General features: G+C 45.5%; 1 protein-coding gene across 1 annotated transcript in view; it reads right to left on the reverse strand.

The window, feature by feature from the left end:
* Window positions 1–2,387: 2,387 nt before the first annotated feature.
* Window positions 2,388–26,188, reverse strand: part of ZC3H3 (zinc finger CCCH-type containing 3) — a 524,599-nt gene continuing 500,798 nt past the window's right edge. Inside the window, 3 exon segments of the mRNA XM_020995271.2 lie at window positions 2,388–3,385; window positions 3,388–3,555; window positions 25,039–25,172. Coding sequence (XP_020850930.1) covers window positions 3,290–3,385; window positions 3,388–3,555; window positions 25,039–25,172 — 398 coding nt within the window. The 3' untranslated portion in view covers window positions 2,388–3,289.

A 26,188-nucleotide genomic window follows, 5' to 3' on the forward strand; every position in this document is an offset into this window, starting at 1 on the left:
GGTCATTGTCTCTGTGACCTGCTCAGTTATGTTACCAACCTCTCCTAAGCAGACATATCAGACCCAAATCTGAAAGGACCTCTGCCCTAAATCTTCACAGAAGTTATTTTTGTTTGGGTGAATACATCATGTAAATAAGTTATAAATATGATAATCCAGAAAGGCAGAGCTCACCAACTAAGAAGTAGTGGTAGGGTCAGTAAGAGCTGTCAGGAGCCTTGAAACTGTTGATCTAAAATGTGAAGGTGAGGAGAATACATTCCAGGCACTGGGTACAGACTGGTATGAAGACGGTGGAGGAAACCCAAGGTTGAGAGCATAGCAAGTGTCAGAACTCTGACTGGGGAGCAGTGGTGTCAAAATAGAAATGGGGCCACTAAACTGGATCCCTGAGAGTGCAACTGACTTAGATCGTGGTAACATTTACTTGTGTTTTACTGTTTTTATTTATTTGGTTAAGTATTTACCAACACATTTTAACCTGGCTTGGTGAGTGTGGTAGGTCACTGTTTAAATGCCAAACTAAGTAATTTGTACTTTAATCTACAGGCAATAGGGTGCCATGGATACTTCTTGTAGAGGAGGAACATGGCCAGATCTGTGCTTTCAGATTATTACAGCAGCTCTGTGGAGAATGTGTTGTACAAACGAAGGAGTATGGAAGCTGGGAATTCAACTAAGAGCTATTGTAACTGTCTAGGTGAGAGGTGACGAGGGCTTGAGTTAGGGTGGTGGGCATGTGAGTGGTGAAGAGACAGATTTGAGAGAAGTTGTGGAGGTTGAAACTTACAAGTCTTGGCAACTGACTGGATATGGAATACAAAGGAAAAGAAAGTATGGAAAGAATGTGACAGGATTCAGATATTTTGAATCCGAGTGTCTGCTTGAGGGGATGTCCAAAAGGAAGAAGTTTAGAGGATGTGGGCTTAGGAGGCAGGGTGAGGAAATGAGTTCCATGTTGGACGTGTTTAGATGTCTAAAAAGATTTAGAGGGGCCACATCTGGGACTTGAGGGGAATATCCCTGAGACGTTGGAGCCCCCAGTGACCATCTCCTTTGTGAACTGAACTTTGGTCCATTTATAGGGCAAAGTGACATTCTTTAGATTCAATGCCTTATGCAAAGTTTAGAGGGTCAAGACTTCACTCACCAGTCATCATAGAATTCTGAGTCGGAAAAATCATTTCACAGGTGGGGAAACTGAGGCCTCAAGTAGGTAAGTGGCTTATCCAAGGCTACACTAGTAATGAGTTGAAGAACCAGGGTCTGACTCTCGGTTCTGTGACTCCAAAGGCAATTCCTTTTCCTCTGTGTTCAGTCTCATCCCCTTAGACAAGGACTTCCCATAGTCAGGATCTGCCCCACCCTGGCTGGCTGCTCCTGGGAGGAGGGACTGGGAAACTAGGCATGTAGGGTGAGTAGAGGGACAGAGAGGGCTGTTCTTGGGAAGGGCAAGTTGTATCCTGGCACTGGTGAGAGGGCTCCTCATACAGCCCAGGCCCAGGTTCTGGGCTTACTGCCCATTCTCCTGAGATGACTCCTTGGAGAGGGCTGGGGTAGGATTCCCCAGGAGATCTCTGGCTCCTGGAATCAGGCTCTGGCAGGCAGCTGATGTCCACTGTGCCCCCAGAGGCAGCTGGGCCAGTGACCCTGCCAGCCTCTCCCCATCATACACATTTTCATGGCCAAGGGTTTTAGGAGGGAGATGGTATTCTAAGCAGGATACTACATTTCTTTCCACCTCCTCCAAGAAGTCTTTCCAGACTTAGGGTGGAAGGTGTGGATCTCTGTAAAACCATGCCCCTTCTCCCATCCCTAACATGCTCCCCAACAGCATTTAGCTGTGGGGGTAAGTCTATGAGGCATTGTCTCTAAAGTCTGGTCACAGAGTCCAAGGGGAGAGAAGTTGATAACATCTGGGTCTGGCCCAGTCTGGGCAATATTCAAAGAGAAATGAGGTTATACCCCTGCACAATCTACTCTCTGAGACGTAATTAAGGAGGGTCTGGGGAAGTGGTGCTAGAGTAAGGGAACTCCATCTGTGAGTCTACCTGGTGTACGTATCACTCCACCTGGCCACTTGATCCTTAAGGGCTGAAGCCTGCAGCAGGCACAGAGTAGCTCTTGTCACAGAAAGGGACTATGTATGGCCTTTCTCAACTCTTCCTAAAACATGGAGCCAGTGCACATCCGAGGACATGAGTGTCATGTCCGCCACGGTGATGCTCCCTAAATCTTTATGTGACTATGCATGGATTTCTCCATGAACTTTTCTTTAAATGTTTGTCCACGCATATTAGAATGTAAGATTGTGTGTGTCAGGGGTGACAGGGACTGTCCCTGCACGGGGCAGGGTGGTATTTGCAGTGAGATCCAAGACCAGTCAGTAAGACACAGGAACTTTTATTGCTGAACAAAAAACGCCAAAAAGAGGCCAAGGTGGCCAGGCCAGCAGTAGAACCACAGTGCTAATGATGGGCAGGGGGATGAGGACACACTGGTGGGTTTCCCCTCTCTTGGGGGCTATACTCCATGAAGCCACTTGGAGGGGATCAAGGTATCTTGGTTACATCTTTCAGAGCCACAGAGCAGATCACATTCACATATATACACAAGTAGGTGAAGAAAAGCGGTCACAGGAGGAAAGAAGGGGGGAAGGTGAGGGAAGGGGAAAAAGGGAGATCAGAAGAGAGAGAGAGGAAGAAAGGAAAGAGATGGGGACTTAGAAGGTGGAAGGAGATGGCAAGGAGAGTAGAGAGAAAGGGAGAAATGTTAGGCCCTGAACCCCAGGGTACTCCTGTGTTGCTGCTGGGCCAGTCACACTGCTCCCTCTCCACTTGCGGCAGGGAGTTTGGGGGTGGTAGGGAAGGAGAAAAAAACTTCTTCCACCCACAGGGAGACCCTGTGACTTCTCTAATACACTAGGAAAGAGTACCTCCATCCCCGGAAAGCTCCATGTACACCTTCTCCTTACCCTGTGCCAATGTGAGGAAGGCCCATCCAGAGCACTCCACCTATTAGGAACTGGGTCCCCAAACTCTATTCACAGCTGATGGGCTGGAGAGAACTGGGGCTCTGGGGGGTGGGGTGAGGGATCTTGGAACAGGGGAAGGGAGGTATGTTGTCAGGTGGCCTTGATACCTGCTTCAGGGGCATGGCTGTGCTGACCTGTGCCCTGAGACCTGACTTGGGGTAAGGAAGGGAATGAGGATAACTTTTGGTGAAGAAAAAGTAAGGAAGGGGAAGTGGGAGAAGAGAAGGCCCTGTTCACTCATTAAATACGAAAAGACTAAAAGTCAAGTGGGGAAAACGCCTGCCAACTCCTAGAGGGAGTTGGGGAGATGGCGACCTGGTGAGCGCTGGCAGAGTGGGGGCCCCGGCCCCGGCCTCTTGGCAGTGGCAGCAGCAGCGGCATTGACAGCAGTTTCTGGCCCTTGGGGCCTTGAGGTAGGCGCCAGTCCGGGGCCGGGCTGCTGGGCTTCCTGAGGGGCGCTGCCGCCTGGTGGGCCGGGCCCTGGGTAACTCAGAGTCGAGGTTTGATCTGTAGCGGCTTCCCTGGGGGAAGAAGGCAAGAGAAGAGAGAGGCTGAAGTCAGGGCAGGTTTAGATTCTCGAAGGTTTTCTGGATACCCCAACTCAGTCCCGCCACCCTTGCCTTCCCGTCTCCCAATCCAGCCATTCCCTGACATCGCACTCAAGCCGCCAAACCCTTCTCCACCAGGAAGTCCTCTCCATTCCCATCATGGCTCTGTGTGGATGTGACCTCTGGTATTTTGTTCATTCACGATCATAGTGTTTTGTGGAAAGGGCCATAGGACTATTTCTTGCCCACCTGCTACTCCTACCCTAGGGTACAGGCTCCTGGGGGTGGGGGATGATGATGGAGACAGGGACTGTGTCTTCTCCTTCAGACCAGAGGCTTCACAAATACCACATATCCACCATCAGAACTGTCACAGCCAGAATGGAAGCACCCTGAAGGATTCACCTAACAGCAAGAAAAGAGCTGGAAGGAACTTTAACAAGTCCTGTCTCCATACCATTCGATCTTGTCCTGAAAGTTTTTAGACGGTCATCATCTGGCAACCTTGTCCTAGTAATCATGATCCTGATGTCTAACCTAAATTCTTGGCCTAATCATTTGTACTGGTTGTTGGGAGCATCTCCACGTTCTCAGGTACTGAAAGGACAGATAGATGGGACTGCTGAAACAATGGCAGGGATATCTGAAAGATCATGGAGAATGGGAGACACTGCAGGAATGGAGAAGGGGAAAGGTACAGATTTAAAAAAAAAATGGGCAGAAGATGACAATGGAACGTGCAATAGGCCACAAAGCTTGACTCTAATTCCTGGTAAAATGCTAAATGTATTATTAAAGAGATGGCTAGTGAACATTTAGAAAAGGAAGTAATAATCATAAAGAGGCATCATGGCTTTAGCAAGAACTGGTCATATCAAAATTACATCCTGTCCTTTTTGACAGGGCTACTGAACAGGAAGAGCAGGGAAAGTATGTGGATACAGTTTACCTAGATTTCTGCAAAGCATCTGATAAAGCATCTCATGTTAGTGTTGTGTCAAAGATGAATAAATGTGGGCTAGACGGAGTACAACTGGATGGGTTCAGAACTGGCTGAATGGCTGGACTCAAAGGCTCATCATTCAGAGCTCAATGCCAATGTGGAAGGAGATCTTCAATGGAGATCTCCTGCCCTGGGTGTCCGTTTTTGGCCCCGTGTTTTTTAATTAACACTGGATCACAGAATCGTAGCTTTGGAGCTGAAAGGTAACTGGCAGCCAACTAGTCCAACCCTCCTCATTTTACAGATGAGGAAACAAAAAACCTAAAAGGTTGTGATTTGCCTAAGGCCATACATAGAGTAAGAGAGGAAAATATCTGAAGCCAGGTCCTCCAAGCAGACTGGATTTTTAATAAATCATTTAGGCAAAGACATGATCCTTATCAAATCTGCAAATGATACAAGGTGGGGACGATCAGCTAGCACAATGGATGACAATCAGGATTCAAAAAGATCAAGAAAGTTTAGAACAAAAAAAAAGTCACCAGGCAGAATCAAAAAAGATGAAATTTAATGGGGAATAAATGTAAAGCCTTACACTCGGGTTAAAAAGAATCACCTTCATAAATATGGGATAGGATAGGCAGCTGTTTTAAAAAGGATTTGGGGGTGTTAGTACATGTAAGTTCAAAAACAAGTCCAGTGTCACACAGCAGCTGAAAAACCTAACATGATCATAGGCTGCAGTATCAAAAGCAGCATCGCTTAGGAAAGGACAGGTACACGAGTACATTGTTGGTGGAATTATGAATTGATCCTTGGAAAAGTTAAGAAAGTGGTTAAAATGTCCATAGCTTTCAGCCCAGAAACTACTGGGCTCCAAGGAGGTCAAAGACAGAAAAAAAGGTTCCAGACTACATCACATCATACTCATAAGAGAAGTGGTGGCAAAAACCTGGAAACAAACCAAATGCTCCTTAACTGGAGAACTGTTAAAAATGTGGCGAATGAATGTAACTGAATATCACTGTCTCTTAAGAACTGATGAATATGAAGAATTAAAAAAAGCATGAGAAGACATGAGAACTGAGGTCGGCTGAAATGAGTGGCAGCAGGAAAACAACATACACAATGGCTATAATGGTGTAATGGGAAGAACGACAGTCACCAAGACCAGCCCTGGAGAAGAGGTGAGAAAATGCTTCTTCCTCTCTTTTTTCGCAGAGGTGGGGTGACTGTGGGTATGTGGATTATTGCACAGGTTGTCAGATTCAGTCAGTGTGTTGGCTGGTTTTGCTGAACTGATTTTTTTCTTCTTTACTTTTTGTCACAAAGCATAGATTGCTAAGTAGAGGGTGGGGAGAGAGGATATATTTAGAAATGAAAGTGACATAAAACACAAAGAACACTAAATTTTTTAAGTCTAAAAAAAGAGCATCGTTCCCAAGATTAAGAAGTGCCCCACCACTCTACTCTGCTCAGTGTACAATACTGCGGTCAGTTCTGATCTAAGTTAGGAAGGCGACTAAAGGAAACCAGAATTAAGAAGGTCCTCAAACCCATGCCATATGAGGATCCCCCAAAAGAACACAGGTGTTTAAGAGGAACAGGATAGATTAGACTTATTCCATTTTGCTCCAGGATTCAGAATTAGGAACAATGTACAAATGGCTGAGAAACATCAGGCTCAATGCTGGGACCAGCAGAGCCCGCCCAGAGTAGAAGGGCTGCCACAGGAGGAAGCGAGAGCCAACCTCTCACTGGACATCTTTAGGCAAAGGCCAGACACTGCTTGTCAGGAATTTTTTTTGGTGGGGAGGGGTGCTGTTTGAGTTGAACTAAACTGCCACTGAGACCTTCCAGCTCTGAAATTCTGTGACTATGTACACAAAGGGTCTGTTGGGAATGGAAGGTCCAGAGGAGGCTGACTGGAATGGGAAGAAGATGGAAACTACACTATATGAGGACTGGTTGAAGGAATTGGTGTATTTAACTTAGAGGAGTAAAGACTCAGGGAACAGGAGGAAGGACAGCACATGATAGATTCTCTTTAATCATTTAAAGGGACTGTCATGTGGAAGAGGGATTAGATTCATTCTACTTGGTCTTAGAAGGCAAAATTAGGAACAACTGGGGAAAGTTGCAGGAAAGTGAATTTCAGCTTGCTAGGTGGAAAAACATTCAGATAATCAGAGTGGATCCCGAAGCAGACTTCCCTGTTACTGAATGCCTTGTAAGCAGCAGCTGGTGAGCCACTTGTGTGGAAGCAGGGCTTCTGCTCAGGTATGGTTCGGGGGAGGTGCTTTCTGAGGTCTCTGACAGCCCAGATCTAGGATTCTAGGAAGGAAGCAGGTTTCCAGGACCTCTCTTTCCCTGGGAGAGTAAGCCCCTTCCCCGTTACTCTCTGTAATGTGCTCCCTTGCTTGGCATCCTTGGAATCCTGTGGATGACGCTCTCCTCCCTGCCCCTCTGCTTACAGCGATCATGTTACCCTGTTCCCAAGCTGGCCCGGGCTGGGACTTCCAGCTGTACATTCTTGTCCTCCACCCCCACCCCCCACCCCCAGCTGAAGATGGGGAGATCAGGGGTGTGGCTGTAAACAAGCCTCCCTCCCTCCACCTTCACAGTCCTTGTCCAAGTCAGGCTCCAGAAACACAGAAATCAAACTCATCTCAGAAGAGGCGGGGGGGGGGGGGGGGGATGGGAGCATGGAGAGGGCAGGAGACAAACAGGCAGTCCCTACGCTGGTGGTCTGAGCCTTCTGTGGGCAAAATCCATAACTGGGCAATGTGGGTTACAGCTAGATGGGGATAAGGTATGATCTCTTTCTTCAGGGAGCCTCAGGTCTACAGTGCAGCTGAAACTCACAATACAGAAAGAAGTGCTGATAATCTAATCTCTGCCCAGAGTACTTTCTTCCTGTGGACTCGGGGAGCCACTCATTCAGTCATTCAACTAACTGCTCAATGAAACAGACTAGAGTGTTAGATGAAGTTGTGCCTCAGAGGAGACAGACAGGGTAGAATCAAATAGGGTCCCAGCCTTGTGAAGCTCCCAGCTGTTCTCTAAGCTCGATACGCCCCCTCCCAGCCCCGGGCAAGCTTTCTCCCTAGGCCTAGAATGCATTCCCTCCTCACTTTAAGAGTCTGCAGTTTTCTTCAAGGCTCCTACTATCCAAATCCCCCCTGTTTATTTATTTATTTATTTTTAAGGCAATGGGGTTAAGTGACTTGCCCAGGATCACAAAGCTTGTAAGTATTATGTGTCTGAGGCTGGATTTGAACTCAGGTCCTCCTGAATCCAGGGTCGGTGCCCTATCCACTGTGCCACCTAGCTGCCCCCCAAAACCCCCCCCCTGTTGTTTTCACTTTGACACGTTGAAATTCACTTTGTCTTTACTTTTCTGTGCATATGTTGTATCCACCTCATAGAATATAAGCTCTCTCAGAACAAAAATGACTTCATGTTTGTCTCTCTGTCTCCAGCATGGAGCACAGGCATTTTATCAATGCTTGTCAGGTTGGATCGGATTGGCATCCAACAATTTCAACAAACTACTCTGGTGAGGTCAGATGCCAGGTCCAGGTATTCCTCCGGATAATGGTTTGTTCATAAGTCTGCAGAGGCAGGAGACCAGGCAGAATCATTTTCCACAGAGACTCTGGCCCCTCTAAGCTCTTGGCATACAGCTCTTTCTGTATCTCTTCCCCCGACACTGGCTTGTGCCAGGTCGCTAGGGGACTACAACTGCCTGTCAAGTTTTCTTGTCCTTTTCCTCCCCCTTCCTTCTTTTGGACAGAGACCACATTTTTCAAATGGGTTTTTCTTAGTGCTTAAGGGAAAGAGCATGAACTATAATAATGCACATACATAGACCAGTCCAGTTACACAGCTTGGAATCTTCTCCAAAGAACTCTCTAGAGGCGAGCAGAGTTTCCCAGGCTGCCCATAGGATTACAGGAATCAGAGGCAGGAGGGAGCTTCTGGCCAGGGAAGAACACCTGCAGCCACTTCCACATTCCTCCTTCTTCCAGCTCCAACTATTGATGCTGCTGGCTACTTCTTCCCCATTTCAGGCGGTTCTATCACACCTCGAACCACCACCTACTTGGCAACAACAGCTCCTGACATTTCTATAGCGCTTTCAGGCTCACAAAATGCTTTTCCCACTACAACTCTGCAAGATTGGGAGAATGAGGATTATTACCACCTATCTTACAGACAAGGAATCTAAGGCTCAGAGAGGTGAGCACGCTCATCCCTGGGCAGCCAAGGCTCTGGCGATGATCCTTGTCATGCTTTAGGTAAGCCTTTCTACGACAGGCATGGCAGGCCCATCCTCACTCTTTCCAGCTTCGTAGGACCTGTCAGACTTGCACTCTGCTGCACAGTCTTCAGGAATCTGGTGCCTTCTCTGCACCATGATGAGGCATCAACAGAAGAGTACTTTAGTGGAGTCACAGACATTGTCACAATCACATAAAATTCTCATAACCAATAAGGAAAAGGCCCAACTCCCTTGAGGCCTAAGGGGAAGACACTCTATGCAATACGGCCAGTCAGGCTGGGAGAGAGGGAGGACTGGAAAATGGGTGGGCTGGGTCAGGGATGATCTCCCAAGAAGAGATGAAAACCGAACCAGTTTTGTGAAGAGAAAAGAGGAAGCGTGAGGGCTAGTGGAGAGGAATCTTGGGGATGGCTGTGTGAAATCCTGGAAGGGAGTAAATGTTTGACTTCCATCCTAGTCGGAAACTCATTAGATCTCACCTGAACCACTGAAACAGCCTCCTACCAAGTTAGTTTCCCTTTTCCAACTCCATTTTGCAGATAAAGAAACTGAGGCCCAGAGAGGTTAAGGGACTTATCCAAGGTCAGATAGCTAGTAAGTATCAGGGCTGAGACTCAAATCCTTGTTTCGAAATCTAGAGCTCCTTTCTACTACTCAAACATAACTCTTGTGGCATGGTTTTCTAGTTCACTCCTCAACTAGGGTGTCCTTCTTTGGACATACTCATTTTTTCAGTGCCCTTTTTAAAACCTGTTACTTAAAATGAGACACAAAGCTCTGGATTCATCTGCTCACAGCTGAGTCAGTAGTAGTGTTATATCCCTATCTCTCGATACTACCCCTATTAATGCAGTCTAAGGTAGCATCAGCTTTCATGGAAGTGTAATAACTCATTCCCCAAGGCTGCCAGAGAAATAAGGCATTACTGCATTTGATTTTTCATGTCTTACTTTCCAAAACAGATTACAAATTCCTGGAGGGCAGAGACCATGTGTTGTACTCTCAGAGCTACTGTGAGAGGCAGCAGGTGTAATAGAGTGAGAACTGGCCTCAGAGTCAGTAAGGTTTGGTTTGAAGTACGTGTGTGTACACACACACTCTCTCTCTCTCTCTCTCTCTCTCTCTCTGTGATAATGGGTAACATACTTAAGACTTTCATTCCCTGACACAAGGCCTGATCTACGTTGGAAGGAGATTTCTCATGAGTTCTCTATACTGTTATCACAGATACAGACCCAAACAAAAGAAAACAAAACAGAACACCAATGAGACTGCGTCTATAAAATGTTTTGTCACTCTAGAAAGCTTAGAAATATCAGCTGTTGTTATTATAAGGCCCAGGCTCCGAGTCTGGCATTCAAAGTCCTTTGTAGCCTTGGCTTTAAACTTCTTATTCCAGTGCCTTTCCAAGCTAGCCGCCCACCACATACATCCCATGTTCCCCTTCTACCATGCACCTGCTGTTCACTAGTAGGTCCAGAACAGCTTTGCTGCCAATTCCACAGGTTCCAATTCATTTATACCTGCACTTCAAGGCGCCACTCTAGGGCTTCCTCTTGGCCAGGAAGCCTTCACTGAACTCTCTGTCAGAAATCATCTTTCCTTTTTCTGACCTCTCAGAGTACTTTTGTGTCTTATCTAAGAAGAAAACGTACCTGAAGGGGTGGAGGGGAATTTTGGCTTGTTTCAAGAGGTTGGAGGGTGGAAAAATGTTAAGGAAGGGAGAAAGAGAGGAAGGATCACTGAACACTTGGAGGTTTGCTGGCTCTTCCTGAAGAGCAGGAGACTCTGAAGAGGAAGCAGCTTCTATGACCCTACTGCCGGGGTCCCTGCAAGGTAATATGTTATGGAGCTACCAGTACTGTCAGGTGAGAGGGGTCAGAAGAGATGAGTAACAGCATTTGGTGACTTTCTGCTGAGGGGAACTGGGGAAGCTCGTGTTCACAAAAAAACCTCAGAGACGTCTTCTTCCCAGATGTGACAGAGAATCTTCTAAGTCTTGTCAAACCAGATTAGTACTGCTTAGTAATGGCCATTCAGTTGGATCCATATAATACTGCAAGAAGAAATCTAGAAAACATTCTACCCATTACAGAGTCATGGGCAAGAAACTTAAGACTTCAGAGGTACGTTTAGAGGCACATTCATCATTGCTGCCTATTGAAGACAAGAGCTTCAGAGGAGAAAGGCAGATTTGAGAAATGAATGACTGGTTAAGAAGGCAGTGTCTGAGAATGGAATATGGAATTTTGGACAACGGTTTAAAGTATAGGAATGGCAATCTCCTGGATAAGGAAGGCGTGTACCTAACAAGGGCTGGCGAGAATATATTTACTCAGAGAACTATATATCTAATCAAAAGGGAATTAAAATGAAAAGATTGATCCTGTATATCTACCAAGCCAGATGTCATAAAGAGCCACCTTCTATATGAAGGCTGTCCTGATCCCTCCCACTGGTGCCTTCACCTCCAAAATTACCTGAATATATTTTGTACATGCACACATGTATATCTACATACATATCTACACACATATCTACCTTCCTACCTACCTGCACATACGCATGTACAGATACACACATTCATACATAAATGTCTCCCCTGACAGAATGTGAGCTCCCTGAGGGCAAGCACTCTTCCATTTTTGTCTTTGTGCTCCCAGTGCCTAGCAGGATGTCAGACACATAGGCAGTACGTAATGAATGCTTGCTGACTCACTGGAGGACTCTTGTGATCCGTGCTTGGCACTGATCAATTTACTATTTTTGTCAATGTTTTGGATAAAGGCATAAATAGCATGTTTATCAAATCTGCATAGGACATAAACATGGAGTATGAATAGCTAATACGATGGGTGACAGAGTCAACATTCGAAAGGATCTTCGCAGGCTAGAATCCTGGGCTGGATCTAGTAAGACACACCTCTCGAAGCTCCTCGGACACAGGGACTGCTTCATTTTGGCTCTGCATCCCCAGTGCCAATCACACGCTTTGTTGTTGTTCAGTTGTTTTTCAGTCATGTCCCACTTTTTGTGAACCCATTTGGAGTTTTCTTAGCAAAGATGCAGGAGTGGTTTACCATTTTTTTCTCCAGCTCATCTTTGCAGATCAGGCAAACAGGGTGACGTGACTTGCCCAAAGTCACACAGCCAGCAAGTATCTGGGGCCTGATTTGAATTCGGGTCCAGGACTGACACTATCCATTGCACCACTTGGCAAATCACACAAAAGGCATTTACAATTGCTCGCTGAACTGAACTGGAATCAAATGTAAAAGTCTTATACCAGAGCTCAAAAAATTAAGTTCCCAAGTTTAAGCTGGTAAAAATGTGAACAGATATCAGTTCAAGTGAGAAAGATCTGGGGTTTTAGGTACACTCTATGATCAATGAGTCAACAGTATGCTTTGGTAGCCAAGAAAGTGAATGTAGTCTTAGCTTGCATCCAGCATCAGGATTAGAGAAGGCAGTACTGCTGTGCTTTTCACAAGACCACATCTTAGAATGGTGTGCTCAATTTTAGGCATCACATGTTAGAAAGACCACTGACAAACCAGAGTGTCTTAAGGAAGGCTGAGATGGTGGAGGGCCTTGAGTGCAACGCTAAATGACCAGCTGGAAGAAATGTGGATATTTATCCTAAAGAAGAGAAGAGTTAGGGTGACATGATACATGACTTTCAAGTATCTGAAGGATCATCATGCTAAAGGATGAGACCTCTGCTTGGTCACAGACGGCAGAACTAGAAGAGGCGAACTTGGATTTGCTCCAAGTGAAAACTTCACCTAACGAGAGCTAAGAGTATAACAACCTGCTTTGGGAGGCTCTAAGTTCCTTGTTGCTGGAGGCTGGATGGTCACTGTAACTTGCAGAGGGGAGAGGGGATTCTTGTACTGGTTTGGTCTGGAACTGAGGCGGTCTCTAAGATTGCTTCTAACTCAGAGATTCTATGTTATGTTTTAGATTAATATTCACATGGACCACACTCCCCTATCAGACTATAAATTCCATGGCTGGGATAGCACAGAATTTTTTCATTCCCCTTTTCACTGAGTTGCTGCCTCCCTCTCCACAGTCCTGGGCTTGTTCTCCTTCTATTCTTCTGACCACACATTATTTGCATGTGTATCAGTGTGCACACAGTGGGGCTGGAGTTTTCTACACCTGTTTTATCCCCTTCCTAGGCTGTGAACTTTCTGAGGTCATGGACCAAGTCTTATTTATCTGTCTCCCCTACATTACACCCAAGTACAAGAAGTGGTTACTCAGTAGGCACCAGGAAATATGTGTCAAATGACTGAATGTGGAGATCAGGGAATTGCTCTGCCCAGCAGCAGAAGCACATGTATATCTGTATGTGTGTGTGTGTGTGTGTGTGTGTGTGTGTGTTTGTGTTTGTGTAAATGTGGATTTGGGAAAAAGACAAAAGGTTTGCAGAGGGGCCAGGCTGCAACTAGAGAGAGAGAGAGGCCATAGAAGAGTCAGGACTGAAATTCAGGTCTTCCAGCCCTTAGGCCTAGGGAGGAAGGGCCAAAGCAATCCTAGAATCATCTGTTCCAACTCCTTCATTTTACAGACAGACAGAGAGTGAGGTGGGTAAAATGACTTGCATGTGGTCACAAAGCAGCAAATACAGCACGCAGACCTAGGTCCCTGGATGCCAATTCCAGCTGCCTTTCACTGCATCACAGATCCCACCAAAAGCAACTTTCTGGAACCTAGGGAGTGGAGTAGGAGCCCCAGGGGCCTACAGTCAGCCAACAGGAGCTGTGACCTTGCTCACGTTCTGCAGTTTACACACCTCTGAGTTTCTGTTTTACTTATATTCTCCTCTACTTTGGGAGGAAAAGCTCCTCAGAACACAGCCTGGGGAAGTAAGCAAAGGAGGATCACGGGTAGACAAAGGCCATTGAAAAGAGTTTGGGTGGGAGACTGAATAGTTTGCTTGCAGAGTTATGAATACGAATGTGTACACACATACACTAAGTCACACCTGGGAACACAGCTGCCAGACAAGACATGGTGATGCCAGACTTTGTTTCTACGTATGTTTTCAAAATAAAATTCCCTACACAGAGAGCAAGTTTAGTTCCTAAAGGAAGTGCCAATTTAGGGGAAGGATAAGGAAGAAGACTGTGGGGAGGAAGAGATCAAAACCCAAGTGCCGTGTTTGTATGTGTGTTTTTAAGCAAGAGCCTGCTATGTTCTGATATAGGTTAGAAGACAGGAGCAGGAGGAGAAGGCATGAGCCTTCCACGCCACCTCCCACTGCTACCAACATCTAGAAGTCCCTGATTCTTTGGGCAGAAGAATACAAAAAAGTCTACAACAATGCAGACAGTGATAACAAGCACCAACACTTATATAGTGCTTTGAAGTTTTATAAAGCACTTTGCATGTATTATCTCATGTGATCCTCATGGTAACCCTGGCAGGTAGGTGCTATTATTATCTTTGCTTTACAGATGATGAAACTGAGGCAAAGCGAGGTTAAGTGACTTGCCCAGGATCACAGAGCTAAGGAAGGATCCGAGGTGGGATCTGAATTCAGATCTTCCTGATTCCATGTCCAGGACTCTATCCATTGAACAACCTAGCAGTTTCATATCCAAATCCCTCAAAACCTACCCACCTGTGCCTCCCACTTTTCCAGTCTTCTCACACCTTAATCTCTTAACTCCCCTCTCCCCTCCACGTACTCTTTGATCCAGTGACATTGGCCTCCTCACTGTTCCTCCAGGCATTTCCTCTGGCTGTCTCCATGTCTGGAACAGAGCGCCTTTCCCTCTTCATTTCCACCTGCTGGTTCCCCTGGCTTCCTTCAAGTCCCACTTACAATCCCACTTCTTACAGGAAGCCCTTCCCAAGCCATCTTAATTGCAGTGCATTCCCTCTGGTGATCGTTTCTTATTTATCCCACGCACAGCCTGTCTGTGCATAGTGGCTCGCCTGTTATGCCCTCTGCTAGACTGTGAGCTCCTCCAGGGCAAGGATTGTCTTTTCCCTTTCTTTGTGCCCTCAGCACACAGAACAGTGTCTGGCACACAGCAGCCACTGAACTACGAGTGCTCACTGACTGGCTGACTGACCTGCCGCCCAGGTAGTCTCAGTTCGGACACTAAGTGTGGAGGCCAGGTAGACGCGGGAGATTCCAAAGCACAAAGCCCTCCATAACCTGTTTTCACCCTACTTTTCGAGATTTCTTTTCCCTCCTTCCCCCCACGTCAGACTTCCAGGCAAAATCAGTACCTCGTTATCCCTCTTGAACTGACACTGTGGTATATCGAGAAAAAACACTGGATTTGGAGCTGAAGACCTGGGTTCAAATCTAACCTCTGTCACTTACTAGCTACATGCTACTGGACAAATCAGCCACGCTGAGAGGGATTTATAAAATGAGAGGTTGGTCCTCTAGCTGCAGCTGACTGTTCTAGCTCCCACCTCGCAGCTCTTGCCCAAGCTGTTCCCTATTTCTGTAATCCCTGACCTCTCAACTTCTTCTTACCCCATTTCCTCCTCTTCATATCCTACCTGCCATTCAAGACCCAGCTCAGGCCACCTCTTCCTTTTTTTTTTTGTTTTCTTTTTTTGCTTTTTGGTGAGGCAACCAGGGTTAAGTGACTTGCCCAGGGTCACACAGCTAGTAAGTGTCAAGTGTCTGAGATTAGATTTGAACTCAGGTCCTCCTGACTCCAAGGCTGGAGCTCTATCTACTGTGCCACTTAGTTGCCACTAGGCCACCTCTTCCAAGAAACATTCTTTATTCCTTCTTTTCCCTTCAAGTGGAAGGAATCTCTCTCTTTTCTGCTCCCATAGTACTTTGTGGCAATTAATGAATCAATGTCAACTGAGTCTCATCTGCTCCAGGGACCTGAGCTTAGGCTGTTCAATATTTTTATCAGATGAAAGCACGGATGGCATGATCTTCAAATGGGAGGTAACTCACAGCTCAAAGGGGATCCTAGAGCTAATGCACTGGATGACGTAGTACAAAAAAAAGATTTCCACCATTTAGAACAATAGGTTGAACCTAGTAAGAAGAACTCCTTATAGGTATGAATATGAAGTCTTACCCTTGGGGACACAGAATCACAAAATCTAAGATCAGCCAACCCACAGAGGAAACGAATCCCCAGAAGGAGGAACCTACCATCTGAAAGAAGTCAATTCCACCATAGGTGCTGGACATAAGGACAAACTCTGCAAACATTAGAGCTGTCCAAAAGGTGTCTCAGGGAATAGTGAGTTTCCCATTACTGGAAATCTTCCCACAGAACCTGGACAACAACTTGTTTGATGCTGCAGAAGGGGCTCCTGCTCAGACACGGGCTAGACTAGATGAAGTCTCTCTTAACGCTTGGATTTTATGATTCACCCCAAGTACTGTGCTCATTTCAAGAAGCCAGATTCTAAGAGAGACATGGACAAGCTGGAATGGATAAAAAGGAGGGTAATGAGATAGGGAGAGAACTGTAAAGCAGGGGATAAAAGAGTTGGCTGAAGAAGTAGGGATATTAAATTTGGAAAAGAGAAAACGTGGGGGAACGTGACAGCTGGGAGAGGAATTAAGCTTGTTTTATTTGGCCTTAAAGGCCAAATAATAATAATAATAATAATAATAATAATAATAATAATAATAATAATAATAATAATAATAACTAGCACTTGTATAGTACTTTAAGGCCTGCAAAGTACTTTATATACACTAATTCGTTTGAGCCTCACAACAACCCTATGAGGTAGGTATCATTGTTATTCTTATTTTTGCAGGTGAGGAAAATGAGACACAGAAAAGTTACGTGACTCGCCCAGGGTCACAGAGCTAGGAGGTATCTGGGTTTGGATTTGAACTCAGATCTCCAGGACTCCAAGCCCCTTGCTCTATTAACTGTGTCACCTGGCTGCCTGGAATGCTAAAGGAAAAAGGGGACCTTTCCAGAGATTTTCAAATGAAGGTGTGTCACAGAGACTCCAGATTCCCAACTCTGAGAATCTGTGATTTTATAAAGAAGATTGTTTTCAATCTGGAGAAGCAATGGCTGAGGGAGGGCCAGGATGTGGAGTAATGGCAACTAGAACCTCCGTCTGGATGTAGATCTCCCAAGCCAGGCCCCCAGACAGAACCACTGTCCTCTGGCGTCCAGTACTACCGGGCTCACTGTAGACCAGGTACACTACCCAGGGATACAACATCCATGTGCCTCTAGACTGGCGAATAGGGTGAGGCTAACCATCCCTCTATTAATGTAGCCTCCAACTTGCATGACTTTTTCTGGCAAGTTACTTCACACCGCTCCCTAACGAGAGCCCTCCTAAAGTGCACTGATGCTTCTCAATGAGCTGCTCACTCCTCTGCTCAAGCAGCTCTACTGGCTCCCTGACACCTCTAGCAGCAGATGCAAGCTCCCCCACCTGTCAATGTCAGCCCTTTCCACCCCGTCTCAAGCTGACTACACATGACTACAGCTTACATTCTATACTCTAGTCTTGACAACCTGGCCAACTTGCTAAACTCCAGAGGTCTCCACACACTGTGGTACGGGCCATCCCCCAGACCTAGAATGCACCCCCTCCTCTTTGGAACCCACACTCGTCCACGGACTCTTATTACCCAGCCGTATTCGTCTCTTGGCTCTTCTCCATGCTCTCTGAACACTTCCCCTCTCAATTCTTAGAATTCCTGTCTTCCTTGAAGACTCAGTTCACATGTCACCTTCTCCAGGAGGCCTTCCTGGTCCCCCTGGCAGCTAGAGCCAATTCCCACCAATGTTACCTTCTATCAGCTCTACATTTATCTTGTATGTTCCGATTATATATACAAAAGAGAATGTAAGCTCCGAAAGAGCAGAGACTGTGTGGGCGCGCGCATGCATGTGTGCATCTCTAGCGTCTAGGACAGTACCTGGCATATAGTAAGCACTTAATAAATATTTGTTGATTAATATATTACCTATGTTAATGGCTCAGTTTCCACATCTGTAAAATGAGGATAATAACATCTGCTCCTACCTGTTCCATAGCTATTGCTTCAAATAAGATAATGTATAAAAGGGTCTTGAAAACTTTAAAGTGCTATGTGAGCGAGCTATTATTATACTTCTCCCTTCCAGTACTTGTACAGTTGATATTCTGAATTTCCTCTATCCTGTATGTGTACATTTGATTTTTTTTTTTGCTAGAGTAATTTAGTATGAAAAAGGTAAAGTCATTCTTAAAAAAAAAACCAAAACAGAAGTCCACGTCACAAGTAGAAGATAAGGGAGGACATGGTCACCAAAGTTTGTCTGAAAAAGATCTAGGAGTTTTAGGGGTCTACAAGCTTCATGTGTGTTAGCAGCTCTGGATGGTGGTTGCCCAAACAAGCCAGATGCAGAATGTCTTGGCATGCATTTGTTCACTCTGGGCTTGCCTTCCTGACACTGTTCTCTCAGGACCTCATCACTCTTTAAGTCTTTAGTTACCTGCCCTGGCTTCCATCTTTTGGACATGCTCTTTTAAAATCTGGGCTTGTCAGAGAACTCAGCGTGCGACTCACATGAGCTACTCTTGTTTTGTATAGGACTCATTCACCACTGCATTATCAGAATTTTATTCCCAAGCGCTTTTGCTCCCTCGTAAGCTGACTTCCCTTTTGCATCTCAGGCCATAGAATCATCTTGATCTTTCTTCCAAACTTTCTGAAGTTTAAAGTACATTGTACACCTCAGATCATGCCAGACTTTACCTTTCTAGTCACAAACAGCAGGATGACAGAGTTACTTTCTCTCAATGGTCCTGTCCTTTCAAATTCATTGACTAATTGCTCCTTGGTAAACAGATTATGGTACAGAATACCAGTGTACTTGGATGATTCCTCTGCCTCATGAAAGAGTAATGTTTTGAGAGCCATTGCCTTGCCAAAATTACCCCAAGTCTCCTGAATATTTTTCCCATCTTCTGAGGCCAGAGGATGTCAAGACCATCCCATTCCCTTATTCTTTTAGTGTGGCTAAAAGTCACATGTACTTTTGGGGCATCCATGTCATACTGCTGACTGATGAGCTTTTAGTCCATTAAAATCCCCAGATCTTTTTCATATGAACTACTGTCCAGTTATTCAGATTCATGTGAAAGCGGCAGCTATGTGGTTCATGAAAAGCAGCACTGTATGGTGGATAGAATGTTGGATTTGAGGTCAGGAAGACCTAAGTTCAAATCTAGCCTCTAAGACTAGATGTAAATTACTTAACCACTCCACAAACACAGTTTCTGGCTTCTGACCTTTTCATTCCACTGTAACTGTCCTCTCCAAAGTTACCAATGATTTCTTAATTGCAAACCCAATGGTCACTTCCTAATCCTCCTCCTCCTCCTTGATCTCTGCAGCACCTGACACTGTTAACCACTTCTCCTTCCCTGTTCCTCTCACCCTAGGTCTTGGATGACTCTGCTTTCACTTATTTCTCTGCCTGTCTGCCTGTTCCATGTCTTTTACTGGCTTCATCCATGACAAGGCTCTGTCACTAGCCCTCTTCTCTTCTCTCTCTAGACTTTATCACTTGGTGATCTCATCACCTCCTCTGGGTTCAATGATCATCTCTATAGAGATGATTCCCAGATTGGTTCATCCAGTCCTGCTAAGTGCCAGTTTCACATCACCCATCTGCCTGTTGGACATTTCAAACTAGAAGGCCCAACGGCATCTCAAACTCAACATGTCCAAAGAAGAACTCGCTTTATTTCATCCCAAACTCTCTTCTCTTCAGCACCACCATCCTTTTAGTCACCCAGGTTCTTGACCTCAGCGTTAGTCTCTCTGTCATTCACTCCACATATCCAATCAGTTGCCAAATCTTGTAATTTCTTTTTCTACAAAATGTCTTGCATGCATCCTCTTCTCTCCATTCACAGTCACCATCCAGCTCAGACCCACATCTGGATGATTGTAATAGCTTTCTAATAGCATTCTCCCTGCTTCAAATCTCTCCTCACTCCAATATATCCTTCACTCAGTTGCCAAAGTGATTTTTCCTGAAGTATAGGTATGACCATGTTACTCCCCTGCTCAAAAAAATCCAGTGGCTCCTGGTTACTTCCAGGATCAAATATTAATTCTTTGGTATCTAAAGCCCTTCACAACTGGGTTCATTCCTATGTTTCCAACCATCCTGCATTCTATTCCCCTCTATATTGACTATATCCCTTAATCACAGGTACAACAATTAAGGATCAAAGAAGCTGGGAGAGAAAATCCAAGTTACTCTAGCTTCTTTATCTGCTATTGGCTATTTCCCCTTCTACTGCCCTGTGGTTCTAAAAAGTGATGGGCTGGTCTGACAATGGTACTCCACCACTGAAAACAGTACAGAGCTGACTCAAACCCCTACTCCTTCCCTATTAGATATGGATGGAACGTATTCATCTCTGGTGAATCACCTAGTGGCAGAAGGAGGAGATATGATAAAATATCACTTCTTCCCAAGCTTGAATGCTAATAACTCCTCAGTTGGCCAGAGGTCCCATTTCCCAGCTCCTGTGTGAGACCTGAGAAGGAAGCAATTAAGACCTCAGATTATTCCAAAATGAGGTCATAAAAGCCACGAATGACCACCTTTGCCCTTTCCTTCATATACAAAGTTCTTTGGGCAGCTAGGTGGTGCAGTGGATAGAGCACCAGCCCTGGGTTCAGGAGGACCTGAGTTCAAATTCGGCCTCAGACCAAACACTTGACACTTACTAGCTGTGTGACCCTGGGCAAGTCACTTAACCCCAACTGCCTTTAAAAAAAAAGAAAGTTCCTCACCTGAACTGTGGGCAGAAAGGGAAAGAGACCAGTAATAACTATGAAGAAATGCTGTAGATATGAGTTATTATACACAATTCTGCTTGGTTCTCCCCTCCCTAATAGTCCTAGATCTGCTGTCCTACTCATGTCTAGTCTCCAGGGTCTCTGAGGTCTTAGCTCTTTTGTTCAAACAAGAATACATTTCTCTACTCTTTAAAATAATAATTTATATTTCTATAGTGCTTTAAGGTTTATAAACTGCTTTCTATATACTATCTCACTTAATTCCTACAAGACTCCTAGGAGTCAGGAAGTGCAAGAATTATTATCCCCATTTTATCCATGAGGAAACTGAAGCTCAGAAGTAAAGTGATTTGCCTAAGGTCGGACAGTAATGAGGGGCCCAGATGAGATTCCTGCCTGGTCTTCTCACTCCAGTCTGATGTATGAAGATGGCAGACTCTTCTTCACTGAATTAGGCCGCTTTATGTGTCCCAGAGGTCAGCTGAGATAAACTCTGGCTAGGAAGTGGCAGAGAAAGGAACCAAACACCAAAGCCCAGAAGTGAGTCTTTCTGTTACGGCGTACGTAGGTTTTGATGGTGCGGCTCAGGGCCAATCTCACTTCCCCTGCAACCAGCGCTTCGGAAGGGGTTTCTACTCCACGGTGAAGACTGGCTCCTGGTCTGTGGTTCCAAGCTTGCTCCAGGCTTGGTCCCTTCTTGACTGGGGGTGCCCATCACCTTTGAAGCCAGTCTAGTTAACTCCAATCGGCCCCCTTATAGCAGTCAGCAGCAGACTGATCATTTTTCCTGCTGCAAATTAATTTCTCCCTCTCTGGGCCTCATTTTATCATTTGTAAAAAAAAGGGTGGGGAGGCTGACTAAATGGTTTCTAAGAATCCTTCTAGTTCTACACCAATGGAATCTATGAATCCTGTTTCAAAGCTCACATTACCCATTAACTTCAGTTCATTAGCAGTACAGAAATAATTGATAGGTTCTAGGCTCAATGGTTCCACCAGTTTGTCCTGCTTTAGGTTCTAAGCTCTGCTTCCTTAGGTTCTAGATACTAGTCACTAAAAGTTTACAAAGTAATTTATCTTTATATTTACATCAATAAATAATTTCCACCAAAAGAGCCCCTAAACTCAAGTCTATTGATTCTTAAAGCACACACAATTATGACAGGCCCGAAGCAGTGGATTTGGAAAAACAGGGCTGAGGTTTGAATTTCGGCTTTGCCTCTTACTACCTGTACTACCTGGGGCAAACTCCTTCCCTTCTGTGGGCATCAGTTTCCTTCCCTGCAGTTCAGATTTGAGAATCATAACAATTAGAGCTGGAAAGGGCCTTAAAGAAAATCTGACCCAACCTCTTCTCACAGATGAGGAAACTGAGGATCAAAGACAATCAATGACTTGTGCTCAAGATCCTACAATCTCTTGGGTCCCTTCTGGCTCCAAATCCTATCACCTGGTTTCCAAGCTTGAAAAGTGGAAGGGGAAAGGTTGCTCGAGGCTGTACACTGAAAGCAGAAACTAGACAACTGACAGAGAAGAGACAGAAAACCTAACAGAAAGACATAAGATCACTAAAACCCACAGCAGCTTGGGCCACCAGTTTTAGAATTAATGGACTTCAGGGACTTCTACAACTTATGAGGGCCTCACTATTTTAGAAGAGAGAACAAAAATTTGGTATTCCTAAAGACCACCTTGGGTTATCAAGAAAAGGTTAAGTTAATTCAGGCATGTGGTTTCCATCATTAGTGATAAGACTAAATCAAGCCTGTGGTTAAATAGATACACTTCAGGTATCACAGGGTAGTCAAAGGAGTACTTGTCGGGAAACTCAGAGCCCCAGTGTGAATGGATGTTTGAAAGTGTCACCCTCTAAAATCACAACCAGATGGACTACCGGCAGTAACTTCCACAGGCTAAGGGTGTGTGTGTGGGAGGTGGGGTGTGGGGAGATAGACCTCAAGACTCTGAATTTGAGAGAAGAGTCTGTGCTGGGCTGGGAAAGCACAACGGCACAGGCGCTGGAAGGAGCAATCTGGGTAGGGCCAGAGAGACCCAGGAAGGCTTCTTTTTGATGTCATGACCAAAAGCAGGGCACAGGTTGGAAAGATGCACAGGCACAAAGAAAGATAAGATAGTTTACAGATGTGTGTGGAGGGGAGGGGAGCGTCTGTTTCATTAGCAAGTAGGAATTATCCAAAATGAGAAGATAAGAAATGAAGAAGCTCTTTATTGCAAGTGGAGTTTACAGAGTCAGAGGAGATCAGAATTCAAAGGAAACTCTGGTCATTTAGTCTAACCTGTTCCTGAAGAGGAATCCTTTCTACACATCCTGGACACACTATCTACCAGCCTCTACTTGGAGACCTCTAATGATGTCTATTTGTTGATGTTAAATTTGTTTGTTTTTGAAGTGATGGGGTACCTACCACTCCCAAGGTAGCCCATTCTCCTTTGGGAAGCTTTTTTTTATGTCAAGTCCAAATGTACCCCTCCATAACTTCCTCCTCTTGCTTCTAGCTCTAAATGATGGAAGTGTGCTCTGCCTGCCAATCAAAGGTTCAGATGCCTTCCGCTACCTAATACCTTCTGTCCCTCTGAATATTGCCTGCAGAAGTCAGAGAACGCTCCTGACTAAAAGGCCATCAGCCTCTCCCTCCAAGTGGGGACAATCAGAAACTCAACTATCTATCTATCTATCTATCTATCTATCTATCTATCTATCTATCTATCTATCTATCTATCTATCTATCTATCTATCTATCTATCTATCTATCTACCTATCTATCTGGTAGAGAGATGAATATCCAGTAGTTACTCTCACACAGGAACAGAAAATAGCAATGAGTAGGAGAGTGCTCTAGAGAAATGCTTGTGTGAGAGCTCTGTGAATTGTCTGATAGGAGGAAATACTTTTCACCCTTTTCAGGTAAATCACCATTAATATAACAGATGATATGTTCCACATTCACACTTTTCACTTTTTCTCTGTTCCAACATGGACCTCACAGAATTTCTGAGTTGAAAGGTACCAGAGAGGTCATCTAATTGAATCCACACCTAAACAAGAACCCCCACAGTGACATAGCCACCACCTTGGGGAGATAAGTACACAGCACAGAACCCCACGTAACAGGTGCTCAGTTCCTGTTTACTGGATTCCTCATATTGGTCCTTTCCGCTCTGATAAGGCGCTCCAATCAGAATGGGAGGGATCCTTGGGAATCATCAAATATACTTTCTTCATTTTACAGATGGGGAACTGAGACCCACAGAAGAGACAGGATTTGCCTAAGGTCACAACAAGAGTCAGTGACAGTGACAACTAGGACTTATCTCTTGCCATTCTAAATTCAAGGCTTTTTTCAGCATACCATTGCCTCACTGGAAAAATTAGCCCTTTTATGAAGCCATGACCCTTTACAGGGGTCCAGGCAGAAGACAAAAGGGGTGGATTTTGATTCCTAGGCCCACATCCCAGAACACTCCATGGTCACTATGATGTTGGAATAGTTGGAAGGTCACTGGGGTGACCACACCTAACCTTCCAAGATGTTTATTCCACCATAGGGCAGGCAGGCTGGCTCTAAGGCAGAGTTGGACATGGGGATGTTGGCCATTATACTGGTGGAAGGGGTCAGGGCATATGGTCTCCAGCAACCTCACCTTGCTGGTTACAGTAAGGACAGAGGTAACTTTGAAGAATCCCACAAATTCACCTACTTTGGGTAAAAGGGAAGGGTAGTTCTGCCCTGTCTTTCTATTTTTTAAATTTAAAAAAAACCCACAAATTTTTAAAGCTTAAAAAAATTAAAAAAATTTAAGCCTCTATTAAGTGTGTGGACAGAGTATGACCAAAGTCTTTATGATGAAACTTTGTGACTTTCTCTTCCATATTCTGGGACCCTCGTCCAAGTACCTTAAGCCCTATTCTATGTGTATCTAGCTCATGGAACTAACCCTGAGATTCCTGGGTCTTGGACCCAAGCCTAGAGTAACAGATACTTTCTGTCCAGGGTATGGAGGATGGTACAGGACAGTGAAACCTGAGGAGGGGAGAAGGGAGGATAGGGGCTGCATGCTCCTGAGGAGACCTATCAGGGTCTCTTTTGTGTTCTTCAATACCCTTCCCTCACATCTTACCTCTTTTTTTCTTACTCTCTTATGACTGGGGAGGGTCTGAAAGGGTCAGGGGACAAGGAAAAAGTGACTTTCTGCTGATCTCACAGTGGGGATAAGAACAAGAGGATCCCTGAACTCACGGCTCCTGCCCGGTAGGAGTCACTGATCACTGCTGAGCACTATGCTTCCAACTCTCTGTTATGCAAGGAGAGAGATGCTGCAGATAGTCCAAACCAGCACATGATCTATCCCAAAGTCATTCCCATGGGATTCTGGGGGGCAACCCAGGGCAACATTTTTTTTTTAAAGCAGCAGATTTACCCTCCTACTACTGCGTGGCTCAGGCTGGGGTTCCGTTGAGTCTGCGTCCCCCACGCCCATGGGGGCTGGGTGGCGAGAGCGCGCGGAACGGAGGCGGGGAGGCAACTTGGGCTCAAATGTTCGCCACGTGTAACCTGCGAAGCAGATAACTGAGAGTCAACGGCCTCCTTGGCCAGCCGGCTCCCATTCTAGTCTGCTGGGGCACTCTCTGTACGCCTCATTCTGCCCCACCCACAATGACAAAGACCCTTGTGACATAATCTCACCTACAAGATGACTCACTGCAAAGACTTCCCTTCAACCCTCATGAAGTCCTCCCAGCTGGTCCAGATACCTTCTGACCTGCTTGTCCACCTACTACCCTGGAACCCATTCCTGGGAGAGAAGCTCTTCCTTCTTCCCGAAGCGATGGGGCTAAAAAGACTTTCCCTGTTAGCAGGGGAACTAGGCCATACTGAATCCCAAGGCACAGAGTGGTTGGCGATGGTTAAAGTGTTTTGGGACAGTCCTCATTATTATATACATTTCCCAGGAACACTACCCCACCTTTTTGTGTTTTCTCTGGTACTGGACAATGGATCATTGGATTTCTTTTAAGAAGAATCCCCACCCCACACCCATCTGCCCTCCTAAAGAGAAGAAAGTACCCTGGGAGCCAACTGATCAAGACTTGACTATCTCCTCTTGGCTTCTTATTGAGGATGAGGGCGCCCGAAGAGGGCTATGAGGGGGCTCAAGTAACAGGAAAAAAAAGAGAAGTCCTTATCCTCTAGCCAGACCTCTGGACCCTTGTGGAAACTCCCTAAGGTAACAGACGGATGAGAGACAGCAAGGAGTCCAATGGACAGAAGCCTGAGCTCTGTAGTTAGGTCCCTGTGGGACTCAGTTTCCCCATGTGCTGGATCTCTGTGCCTTTTTTTTTTTGGCAAGGCAATGGGGTTAAGTGACTTGCCCAGGGTCACACAGCTAGTAAGTGTTATGTGTCTGAGGCCGCATTTGAACTCAGGTCCTCCTGAATCCAGAGCTGATGCTCTATCCACCGAGCCACCTAGCTGCCCCCCCTTTCTTCTCTTTTTAAGATGACAACTCAAAGTCCTCCATGGTGGTATAGCTCATAGGGGTTCACACAATTTTAGAGCTGAAATGGATT

Source organism: Phascolarctos cinereus, unplaced genomic scaffold, assembly GCF_003287225.1.
Source record: "Phascolarctos cinereus isolate Bilbo 61053 unplaced genomic scaffold, phaCin_HiC Scaffold_4;HRSCAF=312, whole genome shotgun sequence".
Lineage (NCBI taxonomy): Eukaryota > Metazoa > Chordata > Mammalia > Diprotodontia > Phascolarctidae > Phascolarctos > Phascolarctos cinereus.